The sequence below is a fragment of the Dendropsophus ebraccatus genome, chromosome 4 (genome assembly GCF_027789765.1).
Source record: "Dendropsophus ebraccatus isolate aDenEbr1 chromosome 4, aDenEbr1.pat, whole genome shotgun sequence".
Lineage (NCBI taxonomy): Eukaryota > Metazoa > Chordata > Amphibia > Anura > Hylidae > Dendropsophus > Dendropsophus ebraccatus.
The window spans coordinates 157253272-157277040 of NC_091457.1; the positions used below are offsets into that span (position 1 = coordinate 157253272).

Sequence of the window (23769 nt, forward strand, 5' to 3'; positions counted from 1 at the left end):
TAGATAGATAGATAGATAGATAGGAGATAGATAGATAGATAGATAGATAGATAGATAGATAGATAGGAGATAGATAGATAGATAATACCGGATATCTAGAATGTATATACATATCCATCTCATCTATCTATCTATCACCTATATGTCCCCTGTGAATGTGGAAGCATAGTGAATGTAATGCAGGTTTGGACACAGTTTCTTACCATGTTCTTAGGATGTAACTACACAACTTCCTTTCTCACAAGTCTGATCTGTGACCGGAGGGCAGCGGACAGGGGCTGAAACGTGGATATCCGACATTCTGACCACATTGCGGATCCTTTTTCTGTTACGCCAGGGTCTTGGTCTTCTATCATGGACAATGCATCTGTATCTACACGTCCATAGACAAACATGGAGAGATGAACTACAGGGTGCAGAGAGTCTCTTCATCTAGAGGTCATTGGGGCTTTGAACTGACAGAATCCAGTGCACCCCATTATAAGTCAGGGGGTCTGTCCTCTCACTCAGCACTGTCATCATGTTTTTTACTATAACAGATATATTATATTATTACAGTATAATTATCTGACCATTACTCGTGTAGCATGAGACTCTGCCCACCTGCACGAAGCTGTCATGGGCTGCTGGTCATCTGGATGGGCAGATGCTTCCTGGCATATTGAGCAGGGGGAATCATGGGGAAGATCATACAACACTCCGCATCGCAGGATTTTCCTTTATAGAGTTTTGGGAAAGTCTCAGATTGACCCCTGGGGTCGTGTTCACACACAATAGACCGGTCAGTATTCTGCATTGGTATTTACTGCTGTGCAAATAAATATTATCAGCACTTTAGTATCTATAATATATGGCCACAATATATCACAATCCATCAAAGGTTTGATCGGCAGGGATCTGGGTGGTCTGACCTCCACCTGTTAGCTCCGTATCACTATAGAAATAGAATTCTATGGGTTCTCCCAGCTCATTGTAATAAACAATTGGGATTTAAAGTGACTCTGCACTGGCGTGTAGCCGCCCCCAAACCACCGGTACTGTGTTGTAGAGGTCCTCAAGACAAGTTAGTTCGGGGGTCGGCTTTCATTTCTGCTGCATGGTGGGGAGTCAATCTGGTATGACCTAGAGCGTCTGTGCCCTAGGCCTGCGGCGCCTCTCTCCCCGTATCCATCCAGAGAGGTGCCGCAGGCCTAGGGCACGGACACTAGGCCACACCACATTGACTCCCCGCTGCATCACAGCAATAAAAGTAGTTTTTCTTCAACATACCAGCACCGGGAGAAAGGCCGACCTCTAAACCGGACACAGCGTGAAGACCTCTACATCCCAATATGTTTGGGGGTGACAGATTCGCTTTAAATGCAAATATCCCAACTGATTCCTATGACATCTTAAAAGTTTGTCAATAACACTTTAAAATCAGTTCATAATATTCTTAAAGGGGTATTCCAGCATAAAAACTATTATATTAAGCTGGGCTAGGGGTAAAACAATGAAACAATTAATACTTACCTACCCCGATCCGGCTCAGCCTTTTACTGACCACAAGATGCAGCCAGTGGTTGGCTGAGCAGGTGCATCCTGCTCCGACATCTACTCTCAGAAGCAGTGAGAAGTGAGCAGCATTGTGGGACCGGAAGGAGCTGCTGTGGTCACTGGGACCAGGATAGGTAAGTACCTTTTTTTTTTTTAACCTCTGCCCCAGCAAAATATAAAGAATAGTAGAATTCTCATTTTAGATTCTTAATCCTTGCTTGAATAGGCATTGGACTAGGTGACAGTATAACCTCTTTCATGTGCATGTCCACCTACCTAGGTGAGTGCTGGAGGCCGCACATGCTCAGTCCCTCTCCCACGGTTAGGTCTCTGCATATTGATCCTCTGTTCAGAGCAGCCAATAGAAATAGATTTCTGCTCCCCAGTTTTGCAGAAACATGATCGTATAGAAGGGATTATATTGTCAGCTGCCAGAGGAGGAAGGGGCACAACCTCTGTAGTAACAAATGAGAAGGATCCTAAGACGATTATACTGTCAGGTGCCAGAGGGGGAAGGAGTAAAACCTCTGCAGTAACATGGCAGTATAACTGAGACCTCTCCTTCTGCAGGTAAAATAAGAAGGTAAAATGCTGTCCGCTGCCAGAGGGGGAAGGAGACTGATTCTGATCATACAATTTAACAAACAGATATTAACCGCATTTTAGGAGTTTTAGTATAAAAAGGAATCATGGGATAACGGCCTCTATAGCTCTTATTGTCTTGCTTGTCCTCAGTTGCCTCTAGCTCTGTTGTGGTCATATACCCAGCAGAATATTCTTATCCCTCTGCCCCATATCACATGCACAAGTGAATGCGGTATAATCGTGCGAGAATGGGAAGGAAGTAACACATTGAGACATATAATGCAGAGTCTCCAACTAGTGAGTTGTATTGTGCCACATGCAGGAAATGTCATAGTATCCTACTGTGTGAAATATAGTATTTGCACAGAAGACTGTAAAGAAAAAAATTAAAATTTTTTAAAAATTATAATAATAATAATACTATATATATATATATATATATATATATATATATATATATATTTGTAATACAAATGTAAACATTAAAGTGAATGTATTGCCTAGATGATTTTTTTTTTTATTTTACAGCAAAAAAAAAAAATCCGCAAAATACGGAATTATAATTTTTTCTTAACTGTTTTTATTCCCTGATTGTATTTGTTAAAATTATTTTTACATTATTTTATTTATTATTTTTACAATACGGCAGCCATCGTGCCTGAGCTGCTATTAACAGCATTTAGAGCTATGCTTTACAGCAAACCTCATAGACATAGATGACAATAGCCAAGACCTGTCCCATCGACATGAATGGAAAACACTACTGAGCAAACTCTGTGATCTGTAGAGAGGTCATTTTCCAGGGGAGAGAGGCTGAGCTGTGAGTCTGTGGCCTATGTGAGCACAGCTAAGAAGAATTAAAAAAAAAAAAAAATGAGATGCAGGATCAGTGTTAGGTGAGTATGTTCTTTTTTTTTTTTTTTTTTTAGGAGCACACGAGCAAGATGAATAAATGAGGGGTCAAAGGCGTTAATGTTACTAACATGGGGCTAGTGGGGACCAAAGGGGGATAACAATACTAAGTGGGGACCAAAAAGGGGAATATTTCTTAGTGGGAGCCAAAGGGGATGGTATTACTAAGTGGGGACACAAAGAAGGGGGTAAGAACTTGCAGTTTGGAGTAGAATTGCTATTTGAGCAGAATGGTGGCATGGTTGTATTTTTGTAACGGGACTTTGCAGAACAGGATGTCCTATTTAGAGGTGACTTATTTAGAGTCAAGACCCTTCCAGTTATACTCTCACCAATTACCACTGTCTCAGAATACTTACACCCCGGCCAAGGGCAGATTAACTTTACCATGGGCCCCGGGCTGTTCACCAAGCTTGGGCCCCCAATCCGTTGTAACTATGGCGGCACTAGCTTTAGTTTTTTCTTCCATAATGCAGCCTGTAAAGGACCTGTGGTGACATCATTGTCACATGATAAGGTCCTTCAGTTTGTTCTCTAATGTTACTGCATTGTCTCCTGGTTGCAGTTTTGCCCTGATTTGTGCAAAATTGCGGTAAAAAGCAGAGATTTTATGCAAATCATGGCAGAACTGTAGCGTGGAGACAATACACCACTGAAAGTATAAGTCTGTTTGGGGGACCATGGGCCCCCCAGGAGCTCAGGGCCCCGGGCTACCACTCAAAACTGACCTATTATAATCCGCTACTAATCACTGACATCGCAGTTTGTCTCGGTCATGAGTGGTACGTGTTATGCCGGAAGTTGTCGCCATCCAGGAGACTATGCAGAGGATTATCCGAAACCCGCCATAGAAGTAGACATGAGGCAATGACTAAGGAACAGGGATGGTCTTACGCCCCATCTTGGCATGTCTGGGTGGGATGGGATGAAGTCATTTCCTCCTGAGGATTTCAGCTGCTCTCCGACATCCTCTTCTTTTTCGGACCTTTGTCTAACAGGAATATTTGGAATTTCCTATAGGAAGTAAGAGGTTGTGACTTCTTTTTATTTTGCTGATACCATTTTCCCAGAGCAAAAAAAAAAAAAGAAAGAGAAAGAAGAGAATCCTTGGTGTCTTCAGCATGTGTTGCTATAATGTGCCTCCCTTATTAAGAGGCAGAAAAATTTATATAATTTTTCTTATTTTTTCCTATTTTCTTATTTTTTGCCCCCCTCCATGGTGCACGGCTATTTCTCACTCTCTCCTGTTTGTCAGTAGTGCACACGCTTTCTTATATACATTTCTAGAAAACTCCTCACTGCTATGCCATGATATAGTGCTGGTGACTGTGCACTGAGCCATCCTGAAGATTTACAATGTACACTATTATAGATGGCATGTGAGGGGAGAAGGGGTTACTGATGCACTGGGTTTGCAAGTTGCTATTAGCAGAAAGGAAATAAACAGCAGCAGCAAAGCACTGAGATGAGAGGGAAGCCTTGATTTACCTTGCATGGACAGTGCGGATCCTCTGTATATGCACACATGCAGGTACACTATCTTTCTCTCTCTAGCACAAAGCACATGCTAAGCCCCACCCTCACTTTCAGGCTATGTTCACACTATGTATATGTCCAGCCGCATATTTTTCGTGGCCGGAAATATACGTGTTAAACTCCAGCCGGGGATTTACGTAAGTTGCGGCCGGCTACATACGGTCCGCAAACTTACGCCCGCAGTCTACTTACACTTCCCGAGCGCCCTACGTAGTGATCTGACAGCGGTCTTTTACTTGGAAATCTTCGGCTAGCCCCGGACACCCCACAGAACCTTTTGGATCGGCAAGGAAAAGTGGAAAAATGAAGATATCACCACTACGTACGGGACCGCATGTTACGCTACGGGCGTAAGTTACGGCATTTTCGTCCTCAAACAATGGTCTGGTTCATTTTTTACGGTGCCGCGTACGATCCTGGCGTAAGTTCATACGTAGTGTGAACTGTGCCGCCGTACATCGTATACTTTCCATTGTACGCAAACTACGTAAATCTCCGGCCGCTTATTCACGGAACGCGCTACGTCCGGAGATGCCAATGCCCAGCGTATCCGCAGATCTCACTGAAACGCTGTAGACTAAGGCCACAGTCACATGTTCCTTTTTTTTGTGGACCACAATTTTTAGCCCATGATCCGCAAAAATCTGTGATGTATCCGCATCCTTTGTGGGTCCCTAAAAGTTGGAAGGTGGAATGTTTAAAAAAATGGCACTAGCTAGAATGACGCATCCGTATTTTTTGCAGACGTTACCTCCGTAACGGCCGCAAGTTACGGACGATCCTATAGACTCCTATTGGTGCGTCCATGACGCAGTTACGGTCCGCACTAGGACATGTCAGTATTTTTTGTGGCACAGATCACAGCCCAATTACATACGTGTGAACAGGGGGGGCATACGCTGTCTGCAATTACCCATACTCCAATTAACCATAGCAGACAATAAAGAGTGTGGCGGGAGCCGGACTTTACATTGTCTGCTTTGCCAGTTTTGTGCGGCCACTATTCAATGAATAGTGGCCGCACAAAACTGACATGTCAGGTTTTTGTGCGACCGCAAGGAATTCCGGACAGAGTTTATACAGTCCATCCAGGATTCCATTTAAATCAATGCAATGTATTTTTTCATTTAATAACGGCCGGAGTTGCAATCTGCAACAACGGCTGTTATTAAATGAAAAAATATGTTGTGTGAACTTAACTTAAGAGTGTGAATGAAAATGGGCTTTGTAACCTGCCGACCCCTTTTAAAGTAGTTATAGTTACAGGGTCCCACACACTCAGTTTGGAAGGAAACACACAGCCTATTGCCAAATCAACCATATGATGCCCAGCGGGTTCTTTTTCTATTATAAGAATCAGGATTGTCCATGGAACTTGCTGGGTGTCACACAGTTGCCCTAGCAACCCAACCGCCTGGTGTGAACTGTGATTCTCCAAGTCAGACTGCATGGGACTACATTATCGGAGGTGTACATTAAAGGGGTTACCCAGTGTTAGAAAAATATGGCCGCTTTCTTCCAGAGACAGCACCGCTCTTGTCTCCAGGTCAGGTGTGGATTGTAATTAAGCTCCATTCACTTCAATGGAACTGAGTTGCAAAAACTGCACCCAAACTGGAGACAAGAGCGGTGCTGTCTCTGGAAGAAAGTGGCCATGTTTTTTCCTAATGCTGGATAACCTCTTTAACGTCTGTCTCTATTGCAGGATAATTAGGATTTGGCACCAATACAATTTCTAAGGAACGTGCTATTGTCCCTGACGGCCATGGTCCCCTCCTTCCAGTTGCAGCCTCATCCTATTCTCTGCCGGTGAGACACTTCAGGACTATTTGGAAAGTGTTGATTTCTCATTTCCAGGACCGATTTCCAGTATGTGACTCCCAGATCCTGTGTGGATCTCGTCCAAGGTTAGAGCCTGTGCCGTGACCCGATGCAATATAGAGATGTAGAGACCTCTGGATAGTGACGCACGGACAGATGGACGGCCATTAACGCCTCCATAACTCACCAGTCTTACTGGAGCAGATGTAAAAATCACAGCGACGGCTACTAAGACTTCTCCAGAATCTTACATCTTATAGGAGACTGATAAATGTGGGAAAGAGAATCCCATAATATTTTTTCACAGTGGGGGGAGGGGGGGGGGGTAGTCGTCCATCAAAGTAGTTAGTAACAGATGTATGTCATTCAGCACTGCGCCTTTAAATGGTATTTTTGCTTTAGTAATCACTTTTCTTGTTTTGGGACTTAAAAAAAAATTGTGATTTATTTCTTATGCCGTTTTTGTAGGATTTTTTGAAAAATAGTTTAATGATTTAGTACATGATTTTTTTTCCCTCTATTATGATCTTTGGTAAAGCGATTTAGTGATATTTACAGAAAGTGAAAAAAACACACAAAACATAAAAACATAAAAAAGCAAGGAAAGCATATAACGGAGGTGTATGGGAGAAAAAACAACTTAAATGGGTTAGAAAAAAAAGCCATACCTAGGGGATACTATGTTATTGTTGTTGTTTTAAGGCAGTGTACCCCCAAAACGCACCCAAAATAAGAAAAGAAAAACACAATAGGAAAAAGCTTTGGGGTAGTGTTTTATATCCTTCCAAAAAAGATGGTAAAAATGCTCGGAAAAAATAAATTAAAACAAAAAAACATCATGCATTGGGGGAGGGGGGGTTAACACCTATATTTACTGTTTGTTTGTTATTTGTAACCTCTGATTTTGATATGTTTTTTTGTTTTTTTCCACCCCAAACACAGAAGTGGATTCAAAAGAGACAGGAAATGTAAACTGAAGACTTAAAGTGCTCATCCTCAGTATACTGAGGGCAGCTTAACATTCCATTGCTGGCGGATTGATGCGACTCTTTAACTCGTAATTCCGCAGCAACTTTTGACATTAAGGACCGGGCTGTATTTTTCAAATCTGATGTTTTATGACCTAATAACTTTGTGACATTTAAACTCATCCAAGTGATTCTGAGATTGTTTTCATATGACAAAATGTAACAAGGATAGTCACGCAAGACAAATGAGATAATTATTCATATTTACAATATGTCTACTCTGGGTCGGCATTATTTAGTAAAGGTCCTTTAACTTTTTAGGATGTTATAAGGTCTAGTAGTTTAGCAGCAAATTTTTAAAATTTCATGTACAACTACAGCAACAACAATCAGGTACAGTAACAAGAGGAACGATCACATACACTAACAGGAGCGGCCATCACATACACTAACAGGAGCGGCAATCACATACAGTAACAGGAGCAGCGATCACATACAGTAACAGGAGCAGCGATCACATACAGTAACAGGAGCGGCAATCACATACAGTAACAGGTGCGGCAATCACATACAGTAACAGAAGTGACAATCACATACAGTAACAGGAGCGGCGATCACATACAGTAACAGGAGCGGCGATCACATACAGCAACAGGAGCAGAAATCACAGTAACAGGAGCGCAAATCACATACAGTAACAGGAGTGGCAATCACAGTAACAGGAGCAGCGATCACATACAGTACCAGGAGCGGCGATCACATACAGCCACAGGAGCAGAAATCACAGTAACAGGAGGGCAAATCACATACAGTAACAGTGGTGATTATCAGATACATTAAAAGTATAATGTATGGGATGATCAGGGCAGGAAGGGGTGAATGTGTGTGGTTATACAATAGAGCTGTTAGAAGCCCCTCCTGTCATTGTCACAGCTAATTGTCTGTCGGTAAAGTCAGACCAATCGAAACAATCCCAAGCCGAGGCGAGTGATGATAGATTCGTGACTGGATCCTGGGACCTGTCACTTCTTGATGACATCACTCAGACTTAAAAGTTTAGCTAATTCACGTACATATTAATGGGATTGTGCTAATGGGCAGCAACCCCAGACATACATGTACGTGAATTTGGGTCAGGGGGTTAAATAGGTTATCCGGCAAATCGACTGATTTCAGAAAGATAAATAGATTTGTAATTTACTTCTGTTTAAAAATCTCAAGCCTTTCAGTACTTATCACTCGCTGTATGCCCTGCAGGAAGTGGTGTATTCTTTCCAGTGTGACACAGTTCTCTCTGCTGCCACCTCTGTCCATGTCAGGAACTGTGCAGTGCAGGAGAGGTTTTCTATGGGGATTTGCTGCTGCTCTGAACAGTTCCTGACATGGACAAAGGTGGCAGCAGAGAGCACGGTGTCAGAATGGTAAGAATACACCACTTCCTGCAGGACATACAGCAGCTGATAAGTACTGGAAGACGACGACATTCTTAAGCAGAAGTAAATTACAAATCTATATAACTTTCTAAAACCAGTTGATTTGAAAGAACAATATCACAATGCCTTTCTTTCTTGTTCAGGTCCTGCAGTCTTTCCAGTGCAGAGATCTCACCCAGATTATCAGCTAATAGGGATTAGGAAACGAAATGTGGAATTAACATTATTCTCTAGAATTCTCAGGCCGATTGCAAAACAGAAGCGTAGAAATATTTTGTAACTAGTTTCAACAAAAGAGAAGAACATTAACCTCTTAGGGTCCTATTAGACGAAGCGATTTTTACCGATTGACGATCGCAAACGAGATTATCGTTTATCGTTAACCTGTTATTATTGTTTATCGTTAACCTGAAACTGTTCACCAAATTACACAGAACGATGGTCGTTACTATGATCGTTTATTCCTTCTGATCCCAGGAAAACAACGGACAATGTGCACTTACACTGAGAGATTAGTGAGCAAATGCGGAACTTGAGCGAACAAATGTGGAATTACAGCGAACGATTAACGATAATTTTAGGGTCAGATCTAAATCAACGATCAACGACACACGAACGATTTTTCAATCGTTGCCAGCAATTACACAGGACGACCATCGTTTAAATTCGGACAATATAACGATTTTCCGATAATCGTCCTGTGTAATAGCGCCCTTAAAGGGACTGTCCAGCAAAATATATATATATATATATACATACAGCCCTTGCTGCACGATTATCGAGCTGTATAATAGGCTCAGTAAGCAAGTGTCGATCTAGCAGATAATATGGTGGGACAAAGGTCGGGAGAAGACAACTCTCTGTCTTATTTGTCAATTCTGTGACAGATTTGTATAAGTCAAAAATAATTGGGCATGTGACCTCCGGGACCCCCACACTGATCTAAAGAAGGAAGCAGCACTCCCATCCACTCACTGCGCTACTCCCACCCACTTAGTATGCAGTACTGCAACAAAGCCCCATTCATGTGAACAAAGCTGTAATGCAGAGCCGCAGCCCCGAACTAGAGTCAGACAACCCCCCGATCAACAAGCGATGGTACACCCTAACAATATGCTATCCCTAGTAATACTAGGAACAACCCTTTAAATCTGAATTTAGGTATAAATCTTATATGTCAGAGAACTTGCATACAGAGATTACAACATGTTGTGTTAGTTTTAGTGAACTATAAAATGCACTACAAACAAGGCCTTTCTGTTTGTGTCGTTTTTCTTCACTTTTAGAGCATTTTTTGGGGTCCTTGTTATTTTTTTTCTGGGGAAAAAAAAAACACATTAAGGCCATGTTCACACAATGTAAAGATAAGTGCAAATAGCGGTCATTGTTGCAAAACAACGAACGCTATTAATGTTCAAGTTCATAAATAACGGCCGTTATTTGCACTTATTTTTACATAGTGTAAACATAGCCTTAAAGGGAACCTGTCTCCATGAAAATGCTACCTAAGCTATTGGCATTATGTTATAGAGCAGAAGGAGCTGAGCGGGTTGATATATAACTTTATGGGAAAAGATTCAGTATAATTTATACTGTAATTTATTAATCTTTGATGTTTTCATGCTAAAGAGTCCAGTCCATTGAGTGACTCCGCCCACTGGACTCCTTATCACAGAATCAGCAGGGATTTCTATCAACAAATTACAAGTTATACTGAATCTTTTTCCATGGAGATATATATCAATCTGCTCAGCTCTTCCTGCTCTATAATATGATAATGATAGATTAGACAGCACTGTCTTGGTGACCGGTTCCCTTTAAGGGGTTGTTAATAGAGATGAGTGAACTTCGAGTACATTCTAGTTTTCCTAGTTTGAATAGGAAAAGCAGGTTGCAAACAGCCTTAAAGAGTTGTGGAAAACGTATACAGCCATAGGACATCGGTTGTAATTATGTTTTCCAGGCAGCCTTGGGGCCTCATCCAACCTCTTGAGCCCCCTGGTAATCAAATGCTGAGCGTTCAGGTTTGGACGAACCCAAACATATTTGAAGTTCGCTTATCTCTGTTGAATACCCCTGTAATGTGTTTGTTTTCTATATTACATTTCTTTAGTAAAGTTCTATAAATTTGTTAAGAAACTTTTATAAATAAAATGGGGGAGATTTATCAAACATGGTGTAAAGTGAAACTGGCTCAGTCGCCCCTAGCAACCAATCAGATTCCACCTTTCATTTTCCAAAGAGTCTGTGAGGAATGAGAGGGGGAATCTGATTGGTTGCTAGGGGCAACTAAGCAGGTTTTCTTTTTTTTTTGCCTATGAGAAAATGCCTAAACACCGCCATAGCAAGTGCATTTTTGACAACGTTATACTATAAAAGGGGCAAGGAGGCAAAAAAGAGAGTCCCCCGACCTTTGTTGTTGCTGCTTCCAGTTGGTAACTGAACAGAGAGGTGTCCGTGATTATGGAAACTACAAAGCTCTTAGTACTCTGATGGTTCTGTAACTCCGATTGACTTCTATAAGTATAATGGAAACAGCAGAACAACCAAAACTAGCGATATATAACATGTGCCAGAACCAGGGCTTGAGCATCCCTGCAGGTCCCGACACCGCCATTGGTGGCAGCAGAGGAGACATGCCATGTCACCCCATAGTGCACCCACTCAATGTAAAAAAAAGTAAAATAATATATATATATATACATATATATATACACACACACACACACACACATTGGGGGAGAATTATGAAACATGGTGTAAAGTGAAACTGGAAAACATATCTTAAAAATTGTCTGAATATTCTTTTATGGGCTGAACACATAGTAATGAGAGATCCAGAGTCGGACTGGGGTACCTTGGGCCCACCAGGGAATATTTTATTCTAGTTGGCCCACCCTACATACACCAGATATACCCAGCGCCAAACCTTTTACATTTTTACTATAGCGACTTTGCACAGTGCTGTGTATGTGACTGTGTATGCTCGCTCACTGTTAGTAACTGGTCAGACACTCTATGCCAGGGATGGGGAACCTTCGGCCTTTCAGCTGTTGCAAAACTACAATTCCCATCATGCCTGGACAGCCGAAGGCTGTCCAGGCATGATGGGAGTTGTAGTTTTGCAACAGCTGGAAGGCCGAAGGTTCCCCATCCCTGTTCTAGTGTATAGGAGCTGTCCAGGCATGATGGGAGTTGTAAGTTTTGCAACTGCTGGAGGGTCGAAGGTTCCCCATCCCTGCTCTATGCAAAAAGCACAGCCGTCCACTTAACTGTCTTGAAAGGTGAAGTCCAATGGAACTAATTTGGGGATTATATGTCATCCTGAAGCTGCTGAACAGGGATGCAGACCTCCTGCTCAGGGGCCCACCAATGGGTAGGGCCCACCAGGAGATTCCCCTGCTCCCCCGTGGGCCAGTCCGGGCCTGGAGAGATCAAATTTCCATCAAGAACAGAAATATTTCTATTGCTCGGTTTCTGACCTGTCCCTAATTTTCCTGTTATATTCAATTTCTCTGCGAATAAACAGATAAGGGAGATTAGAGTCTAAAAAAGCCTAAAAAAATGTAAAGGAAATCTAAGAATATGACTGTAGATTGCCCCGGTGACATTCTGTGGAGTTCCAGGCGTCTCCTCCAGTTCTTCATTGTGGTGGCGAGCCTGGTGAGGATGTCACAGTGGAAAATAACTCCAATGTTTTTCAGCGCTATTCTTTCCAGGCATTCATCGGTATATGACCTATAAATCACATGTGCTCCGCACTTCAGCCGCTGCCTGAGAACCATGTGAATAAGCTCGCTGCTCTCTAGGGGTTTCCTGTCTGGCCATTCTTCTGCAGATGGCATTTCCTGGATCCTTACAACGTCCCGGATCCTTCGTTCCGGCCATATTTGGAAACGGCTTGGGTGACTTTGCCCCGTGACGTCATTGACCAGACATGAGGCAGGGGTCATTACAAAAAGTATCAGTTTTATTACAGGTTTATAATACGGTATTTCTATGTGCAAATCCAACAAGAAGAGTCAGGACTTTTAAATACTATGTAAAAAAAAAAAAAATTAAAATAATTCACAAAAACAAACAAAATGTCTGCTTAATTGCACTGATAAAAAATACTACTACACAGTAACAAGTGTTACAAATGACGCGTTCACACCACCTGTCCGTAATTTGCATTTAGAACAACGCAACTTCGTATAATCTGAGAAACAGCATTCCCAAATGGAAAAAAAAAAAATTAATACTACTTTGCCTTAACTATTACATTCAAAAAGTTTCATGTTGCAATATTACAATTTACCAGAGCAGCGCCACCTAGCCTGGTGGTATATAAGCTCCATGTCTTAGAGGTGACCCACTAATAAATAAGTGCTTTCTTTTTTTTTCCTTCTTACTTAAAAGGGTACTCCGCCATTTTTTTTCTTTCAAATCATCTAGTTTCAGAAAATTCTAAAGATTTGTAATTTACTTCTATCTAAAAACTCTTCAGTCTTCCAGAACTTATCAGCTGCTGTATGTCCTGCAGGAAGTGGTGTATTCTTTCCAGTCTGACACAGTGCTCTCTGCTGCCACCTCTGTCCATGTCAGGAACTGTCCAGAGCAGTAGGAATTCCCCATTAAAAAAATTCTCCTGCTCTAGACAGTTCCTGACATGGACAGAGGTGGCGGCAGAGAGCACTGTGTCAGACTGAAAAGAATACACCACTTCCTGCAGGACATACAGCAGCTGATAAGTACTAGAAGACTGGAAGTAAATTACAAATCTATATAACTTTGTGACACCAGTTGATTTAAAAGAAAAAAATTGTCTGATGTCCCCTTTATAGTATAGCTTTACTGTAGGATAAGACTTTGCATTGTATATTAGGGAATAAGCAGCAGCTCGGGGGGCAGTGACTTCATGTCCGAAACTCAACAATCTCCTAATATCTGATTCAATAAGAAGCTCAAAGAAAAATTTAAAGGGGATGAGAAAACTATTTGTTAAAAAAAGAAGAAAAATTGGAAAAACAGCTGCACTGTTGCCTATGTTTGTATCTGTTATTGCAGCTCAGAATGGGACAGATGTGCAATACCATCCACAGCCTATAGACAAAGGCAGCCATGTTTTTCTAATCTTATATGACCCCCTTTAAAGTCTATGGACAGCACTGAATGCGTCCTTTTATAACTGGTTTGTCATTTTTCCATAGGTCTTTATTAAAAATTCTGCTTATTTTCACTTCTACAACCGTTTTGTTGCGCTCTCTGCTATGTCTTGTCAGAAAAGTAGCTTGTCGACTCTTTGTCCGGCCCTCATTTCTACTTTCCTGAATGATCATTTAAGCCTATTTATGATCAAAATTTTGCTTTGCTGCGATAATAAATCAGCTTAGAAGTTAATTCAGGAGAGGAGAGATAAAGGGCTGGAGACTGAGCTAATTTATGGTGTGTTTACACAGATGGATTTATCTGACAGGTTTTTGAAGCCAAAGCCAGGAACAAACTATAAACAGAGAACAGGTCATAAAGAAAAGACTGAGATTTCTCCTCCACTCCTGGCTTTGGCTTCAAAAATCTGTCAGATAAATCCGTCTGTGTAAATGCATCATTACTTTTGTAACAGATTTCACTCTTAGACAGAGCAGCTGGTATTATATGTGAGAACATGTCGGACGCAAAAGAAAAACTGAGCAAAAGTGTTAATAAAGACCTATGGAGAAAAGGCGCCCAAAGCTTTTACATTCTAGATGTTCCTATGGAGCATTTACAAGGTGAGATTATGAGTGAATTGATCCCATAAGAAAAGCTTAGGCTGTATAAAAGAGGTCCGTTTTTATTGGAGGCCGTCATTTAATGGCAAATAAACCTTTTGTTTATATAATAGTTATTTGTCACCAAATGACCGTCATCTGATACAAATCGTCCTCATTTTAATGATGTGTGAACATAGCCTTAAAGTCAGGGAGATCTGTTGGGTGCCATTGGTGTCCATCGTGATGAATCAAGAACTGCCATCATTTTGTCTTTTTTCTGTCCCTTTGATTGAGCAAAGAAACGTGAACAAAGCCTAATGCTGCCCAAGTATCCAACCGTGTAAGGCTCTATTATCGTGAATTACGTTTTGCTGTTCAGTCATAGTAGCAGAACAACTAAAATGATGGTGTGTAAGATCTCACCATCACACAATGGACAACAATGGTGCCCAATAAATCCCACTAATTTACAATGTGGTCCATCGGGTTCCATTGTCTTGCAGGCTCCACTATTCCTCCTTATCTGTGTTATAGCCTCAAATGCACAAAGTAACAGACCCTAAATGCTATCGTGTAAATTCTGTGAAAACAGCTCCCCTAGTGGTTGCACATGGCAAGTTCACTTCATAAATAGCAATGTTTTTGTATCCCGAGCGAAATAGACTGAAATGAAATGGAGATCCAACTGGACCCAGAGTTTGTATCCTAGAACTGTGGACTATCGTGAGACACACCAGACCGCATGTTATACATGGTGTGCGCTCCAGGGTCATGTAGGACACGAGAGATTGCAACATTTTAACTTTTTTGCAATAGAAAGATTAAAAAAATGTGTAAGAGCTGAGCCCCATCCAACCCAAATCTCATCGGCTATACAGATCTAGCAGAAATGAATCGGTCACTAGGTTTGCATTGTTTGTGCATTAAATAAATCTGAATTACCTTGTAAGATAATGCTGCATGTTTACCTGTGGTCTTAAGCTGGCCGTACACAGTTTAACCAAACCAGTAAGCTGGCCGTACACAGTGTCAACCAAACCAGTAAGCTGGCCGTACACAGTGTCAACCAAACCAATAAGCTGGCCGTACACAGTGTCAACCAAACCAGTAAGCTGGCCGTACACAGTGTCAACCAAACCAGTAAGCTGGCCGTACACAGTGTCAACCAAACCTGTAAGCTGGCGTACACAGTGTCAACCAAACCTGTAAGCTGGCCGTACACAGTGTCAACCAAACCAGTAAGCTGGCCGTACACAATGTCAACCAAACCTGTAAGCTGGCGTACACAGTGTCAACCAAACCAGTAAGTTGGCCGTATACAATGTCAACCAAACCTGTAAGCTGACCATACATAGTGTCAGCCAAACCTGACAATTTCTTTTGCGTATAAGGGCCTACTGACTCTCTTCTGACAGCAGATGACAAGGAGAGAGAAGGGTCGGACATGTTGAATTTCTACTGCCCTTGTCTGGATAGCCACTGCAGAGTAAGCCTTCCTAATGATAGCACATGCACACTCGGTTATACTGAGTGTGCATGTGCGTAAGGGACCCAAGAAAGCTGCTATTTTTGGCGTACGGCCAGCTTTAAAGCCACAGATACGTTGTGATTTCACTCAGCTCTGCTACATCTATATACCATCTCAAAGTGAATGAGTGTTTGGGGCAAGTATGTAGTGATGCTGCCCTTCTATAGTCCCTCATTTGGACTATTCAGACAGACTTTGTTTCAAAGAAAAATCAATGGACTCCACCATATAGAACAGTTACATAGTTTCCCGCTAAACTCTTCCCCAGTCTACAGTCATGTTCTATATTACGAGTCCTATACTCTTAGGGTGAGTGATGTTAGATCCCGTATTTGCACTGTTCATGGTGCAAAAAAAAATCCACACTATAGATGAGTTTGACATCTCATTCTTCCATAGTGTTCCTCAAGTCCTGTCTTGTCTTTGCAGCTTGTGTGCTCCTCATCCTTCCCGTCAAGTGCTCCACTCATCTCCACCCAGATCTATGTTATCATACTGGACTCCAAGCAGCCTCGGCATTACCCAGATGAACTTCCCTTCAAAGTTGTAAAAACATATTCTATTCCAGCCCCCGACCCCATGTCCTAGGAGGAGGAAGTCACGTTGCCCGAAGACATAATGGTCCCGTGGTATTCCACCTCATCTTTCTGAGGGTGCGAAGAATTGTCCGACCTACTCCGGCTGAACTCCATGCCCGTGATGATGGGTCTCTTGACTTTTGTTCCCGGATCCAGGATCGGGCAATGGCAACAACAAGCCATCTTTAGGAAGGCACGCCTCATCTCCCTGTTGGTCAAGGTATAGATGATGGGATTGGTGGCCGAGTTGAGGACGGCAAGAGACAAAAAGTACTCGGCTTTGAACAGAACCGGGCAAGCCTTGACCTTACAACCAACGTCCAGCAGGAGAAAGATGAAGAGGGGCGACCAACATAGGATGAAGGCGCTTAGGACAATGATGACGGTTTTAAGCAAGGCCATGGATTTCTCCGAGCTCCTACTCGCTCGGGCGCAGTTTCTTCTAAAGGTCAAACTTCTGCTCCGCGTTCTGACCAAGAAATAAATCCTGGCGTATAGGATGACGATGGCGATCAATAAAATGCAGAAGATGCTGGTGCAGAAAAGGATGTAATGTTTATGGTACAAGGGAAGCACGGTCGAGCAATATTCCATGTATTTCATATATTCCATATAGTCCATGTTTTTCATTTCATATATGCAGTTCCATCCCATGAGCGGGAGTCCTCCAAGACATAGCGACAGCAACCAACAGCCGCCGATCAGAAGGAACGACCGGGAGCTTCGACTACCGTTATGCAGCTTCATCTTTAGCATGGTAATGTATCGCTCAATGGCAATGGCCAGAAGGCTAAAGACAGAGGCGGAGAGAGCCACAAACATACTCCCTTCCCGGATGAACCACTGGACCGGCGTCAATCGGTAAGTATTGGATCCAGAAAGGAGAATGTTGGCCATGTACGCGGCTCCGGCCAGTAAATCGGAAAGGGCCAGGTTACCGATGAAGTAATACATGGGCCGATGAAACTTCTTGGTTCTCCAGATGGTAAGAAGCACCAGGACATTCTCCAGCACAATGAAGCAACAGATTATGATGAAGATGATTTCCGTCGGCTTCAGTTCACTGGAAAAAATACTCTTATACTTTCCGGTGTAATTGTAATGTTTTACGATGACACTGGACGTCGTCGACGGAGTTAGAGTCATGGCTGCTGTAATATCCTCAGTACAACACCAGGTGGCGGTAGTGCTTCTTCAATCAAGCTGCAGATGCTGAAATGTTCCTGAAAAACATCACAATACCACATCAGGTTCATTGTTCCTTGTTCATTTGGAGACTTAAATTATTCGTACGGTTTCTATATTATCTTTGGCTTTGACAACATTTATATGAGGGAGTTTGGATGCATGTAATAAACAGTATGACATTCGGCAGATTCCCATAGGAATACATGTGAACTTTGTTTGAACAGGCAGAAAGGTAGAATTATCACATGCCACTAATCGCAACCAGACAACAGCCACACTTTATACAGAGATAGCAGAGCTACATTCACAATGTACTTCAAGGGTGACAGACTTTGTTACAGAATTGTCTGCAATTTCCTATGGAAAAAACACACAGCAAAGCTGTTAAATAGTTGATTCTAAACTCAACTCTGCCTGACAGATAAAACCAATACATCCCATACACTGTGCACATACAGATAATACTAATACTTCTAATACACTGTGCATATACACATAATACTAATACATCTCATACACTGTGCACATACAGATAATACTAATACATCTCATACACTGTGCATATACACATAATACTAATACATCCCATACACTGTGCACATACAGATAATACTAATACTTCTAATACACTGTGCATATACAGATAATACTAATACATCTCATACACTGTGCATATACACATAATACTAATACATCTCATACACTGTGCATATACACATAATACTAATACATCTCATACACTGTGCACATACAGATAATACTAATACATCCCATACACTGTGCACATACACATAATACTAATACATGTCATACACTGTGCACATACAGATAATACTAATACATCTCATACACTGTGCACATACAGATAATACTAATACATCTCATACACTGTGCATATACACATAATACTAATACATCTCATACACTGTGCACATACAGATACTAATACATCTCATACACTGTGCACATACAGATAATACTAATACATCTCATACACTGTGCACATACAGATAATACTAATACATCTCATACACTGTGCACATACACATAATACTAATACATCTCATACACTGTGCACATACAGATAATACTAATACATCTCATACACTGTGCATATACACATAATACTAATACATCTCATACACTGTGCACATACAGATACTAATACATCTCATACACTGTGCACATACAGATAATACTAATACATCTCATACACTGTGCACATACAGATAATACTAATACATCTCATACACTGTGCACATACACATAATACTAATACATCTCATACACTGTGCACATACAGATAATACTAATACATCTCATACACTGTGCATATACAGATACTAATACATCTCATACACTGTGCATATACACATAATACTAATACATCTCATACACTGTGCACATACAGATAATACTAATACATCTCATACACTGTGCACATACAGATACTAATACTGTGCATGTGAGACAGTCCTCCATATACCATAGTTACTGTGTAAGTACAGTAGAGCAGGTAACTCTCAGCAATCTCTATGATGTCACTTTATAGGGAAGCTTCATGTCTGTGGGGTAAGGTCTTTTGCAGAAGTTTTGGTAAATCTTAGCTAAGAGTGAACTGGAATAAAGGAAATCAGGGGATAAAAGAACAATATGTTCAGCATCCAGAGGAAGCCATGTACTGTGTGAGGAGGTAAGGGAAGCGTATAGAATAGGGGCATGTCTGTCCTCAGAGTTGGGGGACATGTACAGGAATGGATGTGAGTAGAGATGAGGGAACCTGGAGCATGCTGGAATCGATCAGAACCCGAACTTTCGGCATTTGATTAGCGGTGGCTGCTGAACTTGGATAAAGCCCTAAGGCTATGTGGAAATCATGGATATAGTCATTGGCTGTATCCATGTTTTCCAGACAACCCTAGAGCTTTATCCAAGTTCTGCAGCCCCAGCTAATCAAATGCCGATCGTTCGGGTTCGGATGGACTCGAACCCGAACCTGGTTCGCTCATCTCTAGATGTGAGGCATCTTACATACTTTAACCCAACACAAGGCTCCTGCCCTCCCGGCCAATCTCTCCATACAAGTGCTGCCATCGCCACCTCTAGCATTAGGAGTGGTGGCGCCCAAAAGATATTTCTTTTTTTGCATATCCTGTTATAGTTGTTTCTAGATAAAGTTTATTACTTTTCCGCTTAGATTCCTTCCTGATATCTATGTACTTTGTGCAGATTTATATGACTGTATTCACACTATGCTCGATGCTCGCATTCGGAAGAGGTCGCCTATACAAATATATAGATCACCAGTAAATAAGAGTATATAGCTGTGTATAAGACTGCACTCTCGATATATATCCCTGCGCTCTAAAGTCTATGGCTGTTATCAGGATCCTGAGAGGGATACAGAACCCAGAGCGGTCACTCATACTATAGGGAAGGAAATCTCATCTCACCACTCAAAGACAAAGCGGTGAAAGTATCTGAGCTCCGGATTACAGAATCTTACTCACTCAGCTTCTACGAGACAGGAATAGCACTAGGGGCTACCCCTACTGTAATATATATATATATATATATATATATATATATATATATATATATATATATATATATATATATATATATATATATGGGTATGCATGGTAGGAATCCAGTCTAGCATATCTGATCCTTAATAGGTGTAGATTATAGATCATAGAAAATTTTTGTAGATCTCTAGGGATGGGGAACCTTTGGCCCTCCAGCTGTTGCAAAACTACAACTCCCATCATGCCTGGACAGCCGTTGGCTGTCCAGGCATGATGGGAATTGTAGTTTTGCACCAGCTGGAGGAATGAAAGGTCCGTCCCCCCCCCATCCCAGATTTAAAATATCGGTGCAAACGCAGATCATTGCAACCATCATTCCTCCACTCTATAATCCATCCGACCATTATGAAAGAGCGATCTTTGTGTACATGGCCGTGGAATATGTTGGTGCTATAAAGAATCCCATCTGACATTATTACATTTAGAATAAATGAAAAGACGTTGACACTTTATGGGTGCACAGGACTGACCGATGACATTGGAGTCGGTTGTGGTTCTGCACCTAAGGCTGGGTTCACACTAAGTTTTTGCAATCAGTTTTTTTTACATCCGTTTTTTGCAAAAAAAACGGATGCGTGTGTGTGTATCCGTTTTGATCCATTTTTCCATTGAATTCCGTTATTAAAAAAGGGATCAAAACGGATCAATTTTTTTAAACGGACACAAAAATGAGGTCGACTATGTTTTTTGTGTACATTAAAAAAACAGATCTGTTTTTTTTTTTTTTTTAAAGGAATCCAATGGAAAAACGGATCAAAACGGATGCACGCACATGCATCTGTTTTTTTTTTTTTTTTTAAAACAGATTGCAAAAACGTAGTGTGAACCCAGCCTAAGGAAGTGACCGGCATCTATGATACAGACTTCATCTATGGGAATAACCGGGTAGAAGTGAGAGCTCCTCAGTCTCGGGGGACACTCTAATGACACCCCCAATGTTTACTATGCATTCCACTTATGATTCATACTTACTCACCGGTGACACATCTGTCACTCATGTAAAATCCCAACACGAGTGACTACGGCTCCATGCACAACGGACCTCACATTGCGGGACGGGATTAGGGGATTGAAGTGACATTGTTAACCTTGAGTCTGAAGTTTTTTTTTGTCTTCCCTCCGGGAGTTCTCAGATACTGGAAACAATTAAGTTCCTCAAAGGAGACGTGAGCCCAAGGACAAATATCCGCAGCTCCATATGTTTACATAGGTGCACAGGGTGGCAGGTGTGTATCCAGATCCTGCAGAGGGTCCTAATAATGTGACCCCCCCCCCTCTATATAGGGACTGGTCCTATAAGAGATGAGTGTCTAGTATTCTGTATACTGGGATCCGGGGCAGGAATACTGTGCAGGTTGATGATAGAAGTGATACTACCCCTAATAAACTGGAGATATCCGATCAATCAGTAGATGAACGCTGTAGTAGCCTCCGTCACTAGTCATTGAGGCTACTACAATTGTTCAAGGATTTTCCCATGGGAAAGCGTCCAGTTGTGGCACAATGTAAAGTCGTGAGATAATCATATACGTTATATACTAGGGGTAGGGAACCTTGGCTCTCCAGCTGTTGCAAAACTACAACTCCCATCATGCCCGGACAGCCTTCGGCTGTCCGGGCATGATGGGAGTTGTAGTTTTGCAACAGCTGGAGAGCCAAGGTTCCCTACCCCTAGTATATACTATACTGAATTCTGCATTGCTATACACTATACACAATACCTTGGAGTTAGAGGGACGTTCTCGTGCTCAGCCAGTGCGCAGTCCTTCTTTGTCCGGAACTTTTTAAGTCTCTTCCCATGTAGTTGGGTTATTCCTTCTTCTTATAAGGAATCCTCATAGCTGCCCAGTGTCGTCTCCATCCAGGCGTCCTGCGAGCTCTGATGCTTTGTGAGTACTGACACCACACACTGGAGAGGTCTACTCCTCCCCACCACAGGCCCCGCCCCCTGCATGCCCTCACACTCCGGCGTTCTGCAGAACTCCCACTGACACTACAACGTGTTATCCGTTTACATAGGACTGCAGGAATAAAATGCAACCGAGTCGCAGTGCACACAGATAAGGAACAAATCAATCACCAATATATATAATGGATCCTACTCCAGTACAGATAACCCCTCGCAGAGACACTACAGGCTTTGAGGTTTCTGTCTGGGACCCCACCTCTAGGAATGAGTCAGCTCTAGCGACTGTCACTTTGTACATCAATGATCAGAAAGTCTTTCATGTTGGGGATTAATGGCCGCTGCCTTTCCTACTATTTTATAAGAGTCTCTGCGGAGCGTGAGCGGTTACCTTTGGTGAACCTACACCTATACTGTACACCTATATATTAGGGGTTTTCCATGATCAGTGGATGTCCGACTATAACAAACTATGAACAATATACTTGTCCAACAAGGCAAAATTATGGTAGGTGCGATAACTAACATGCGATATTTGCAAACTATTGGAGTAACTTAAAGGGGCACTCCAGCGAAAATCTTTTTCTTTCAAATCAACTGGTGTCAGAAAGTTATATAGATTTGCAATTTACTTCTATTTAAAAATCTTAAGTCTTCCAATACTTTTCAGCTGCTTTATGTCCTACAGGAAGTGGTGTATTCTTTACATCCTGACACAGTGCTCTCTGCTGCCACCTCTGTCCATGTCAGGAACTGTCCAGAGCAGCAGCAAATCCCCATAGAAAACCTCTCCTGCTCTGGACAGTTCCTGACATGGACAGAGGTGGCAGCAGAGAGCACTGTGTCAGACTGGAAAGAATACACCACTTCCTGCAGGATGTACAGCAGCTGATAAGTACTGAAAGACTGGGGATTTTTAAATAAATGTAAATTCCAACTCTGTATTACTCTATATATCTATATCTTTATTAGATCTATATATAGATCTATAAAAAATTGGATGTAGATGGCACTGTGTGGCAATTGCTCAGGTGGGTATATAGATCTATATATCTCACACCAGTTGATTTGAAAGGCCGCGGCGGTCCCGGCCTGTGATTGGCTGATCAGCTCAGACAGGAGACTCTGAAGCTAGAGCGCGGAACCCGGGGAGAAGAAGACCGCAGCAGCCCTAGAGCGTGGATAGGTAACATAGACCGTCAGTCGCCGGCCGTGCACCACTATTACACGTAGCGATGCGCTGTCGGCACCCGACAATTATAGATTCTAACCTTTATCAATGATCAGCCGATGATCGGCTGATCGTTGTCTTTATTACACGGAGCGATTATCAGCCAAATCCTTATCATTCCGTGTAATAGTACCCTTACTGTCACTATATTTTTAACCAAAACCAGGAGTGGGTTGAAATCTTTCCATTATAGTTTTGCTCTGTCAGTTTGTGGGAACATAGCC

General features: G+C 42.0%; 1 protein-coding gene across 1 annotated transcript; it reads right to left on the bottom strand.

Moving 5' to 3' along the window:
* Window positions 1-15848: 15848 nt before the first annotated feature.
* Window positions 15849-22291, bottom strand: S1PR1 (sphingosine-1-phosphate receptor 1). The gene is made up of 2 exons (XM_069969032.1): window positions 22130-22291; window positions 15849-17855 (listed from the first exon to the last, which is right to left on the bottom strand). Exon 2 carries the CDS (start codon window positions 17776-17778, stop codon window positions 16639-16641), a length of 1140 nt encoding a protein of 379 aa, XP_069825133.1. The 5' UTR covers window positions 17779-17855; window positions 22130-22291; the 3' UTR covers window positions 15849-16638.
* Window positions 22292-23769: the final 1478 nt, after the last annotated feature.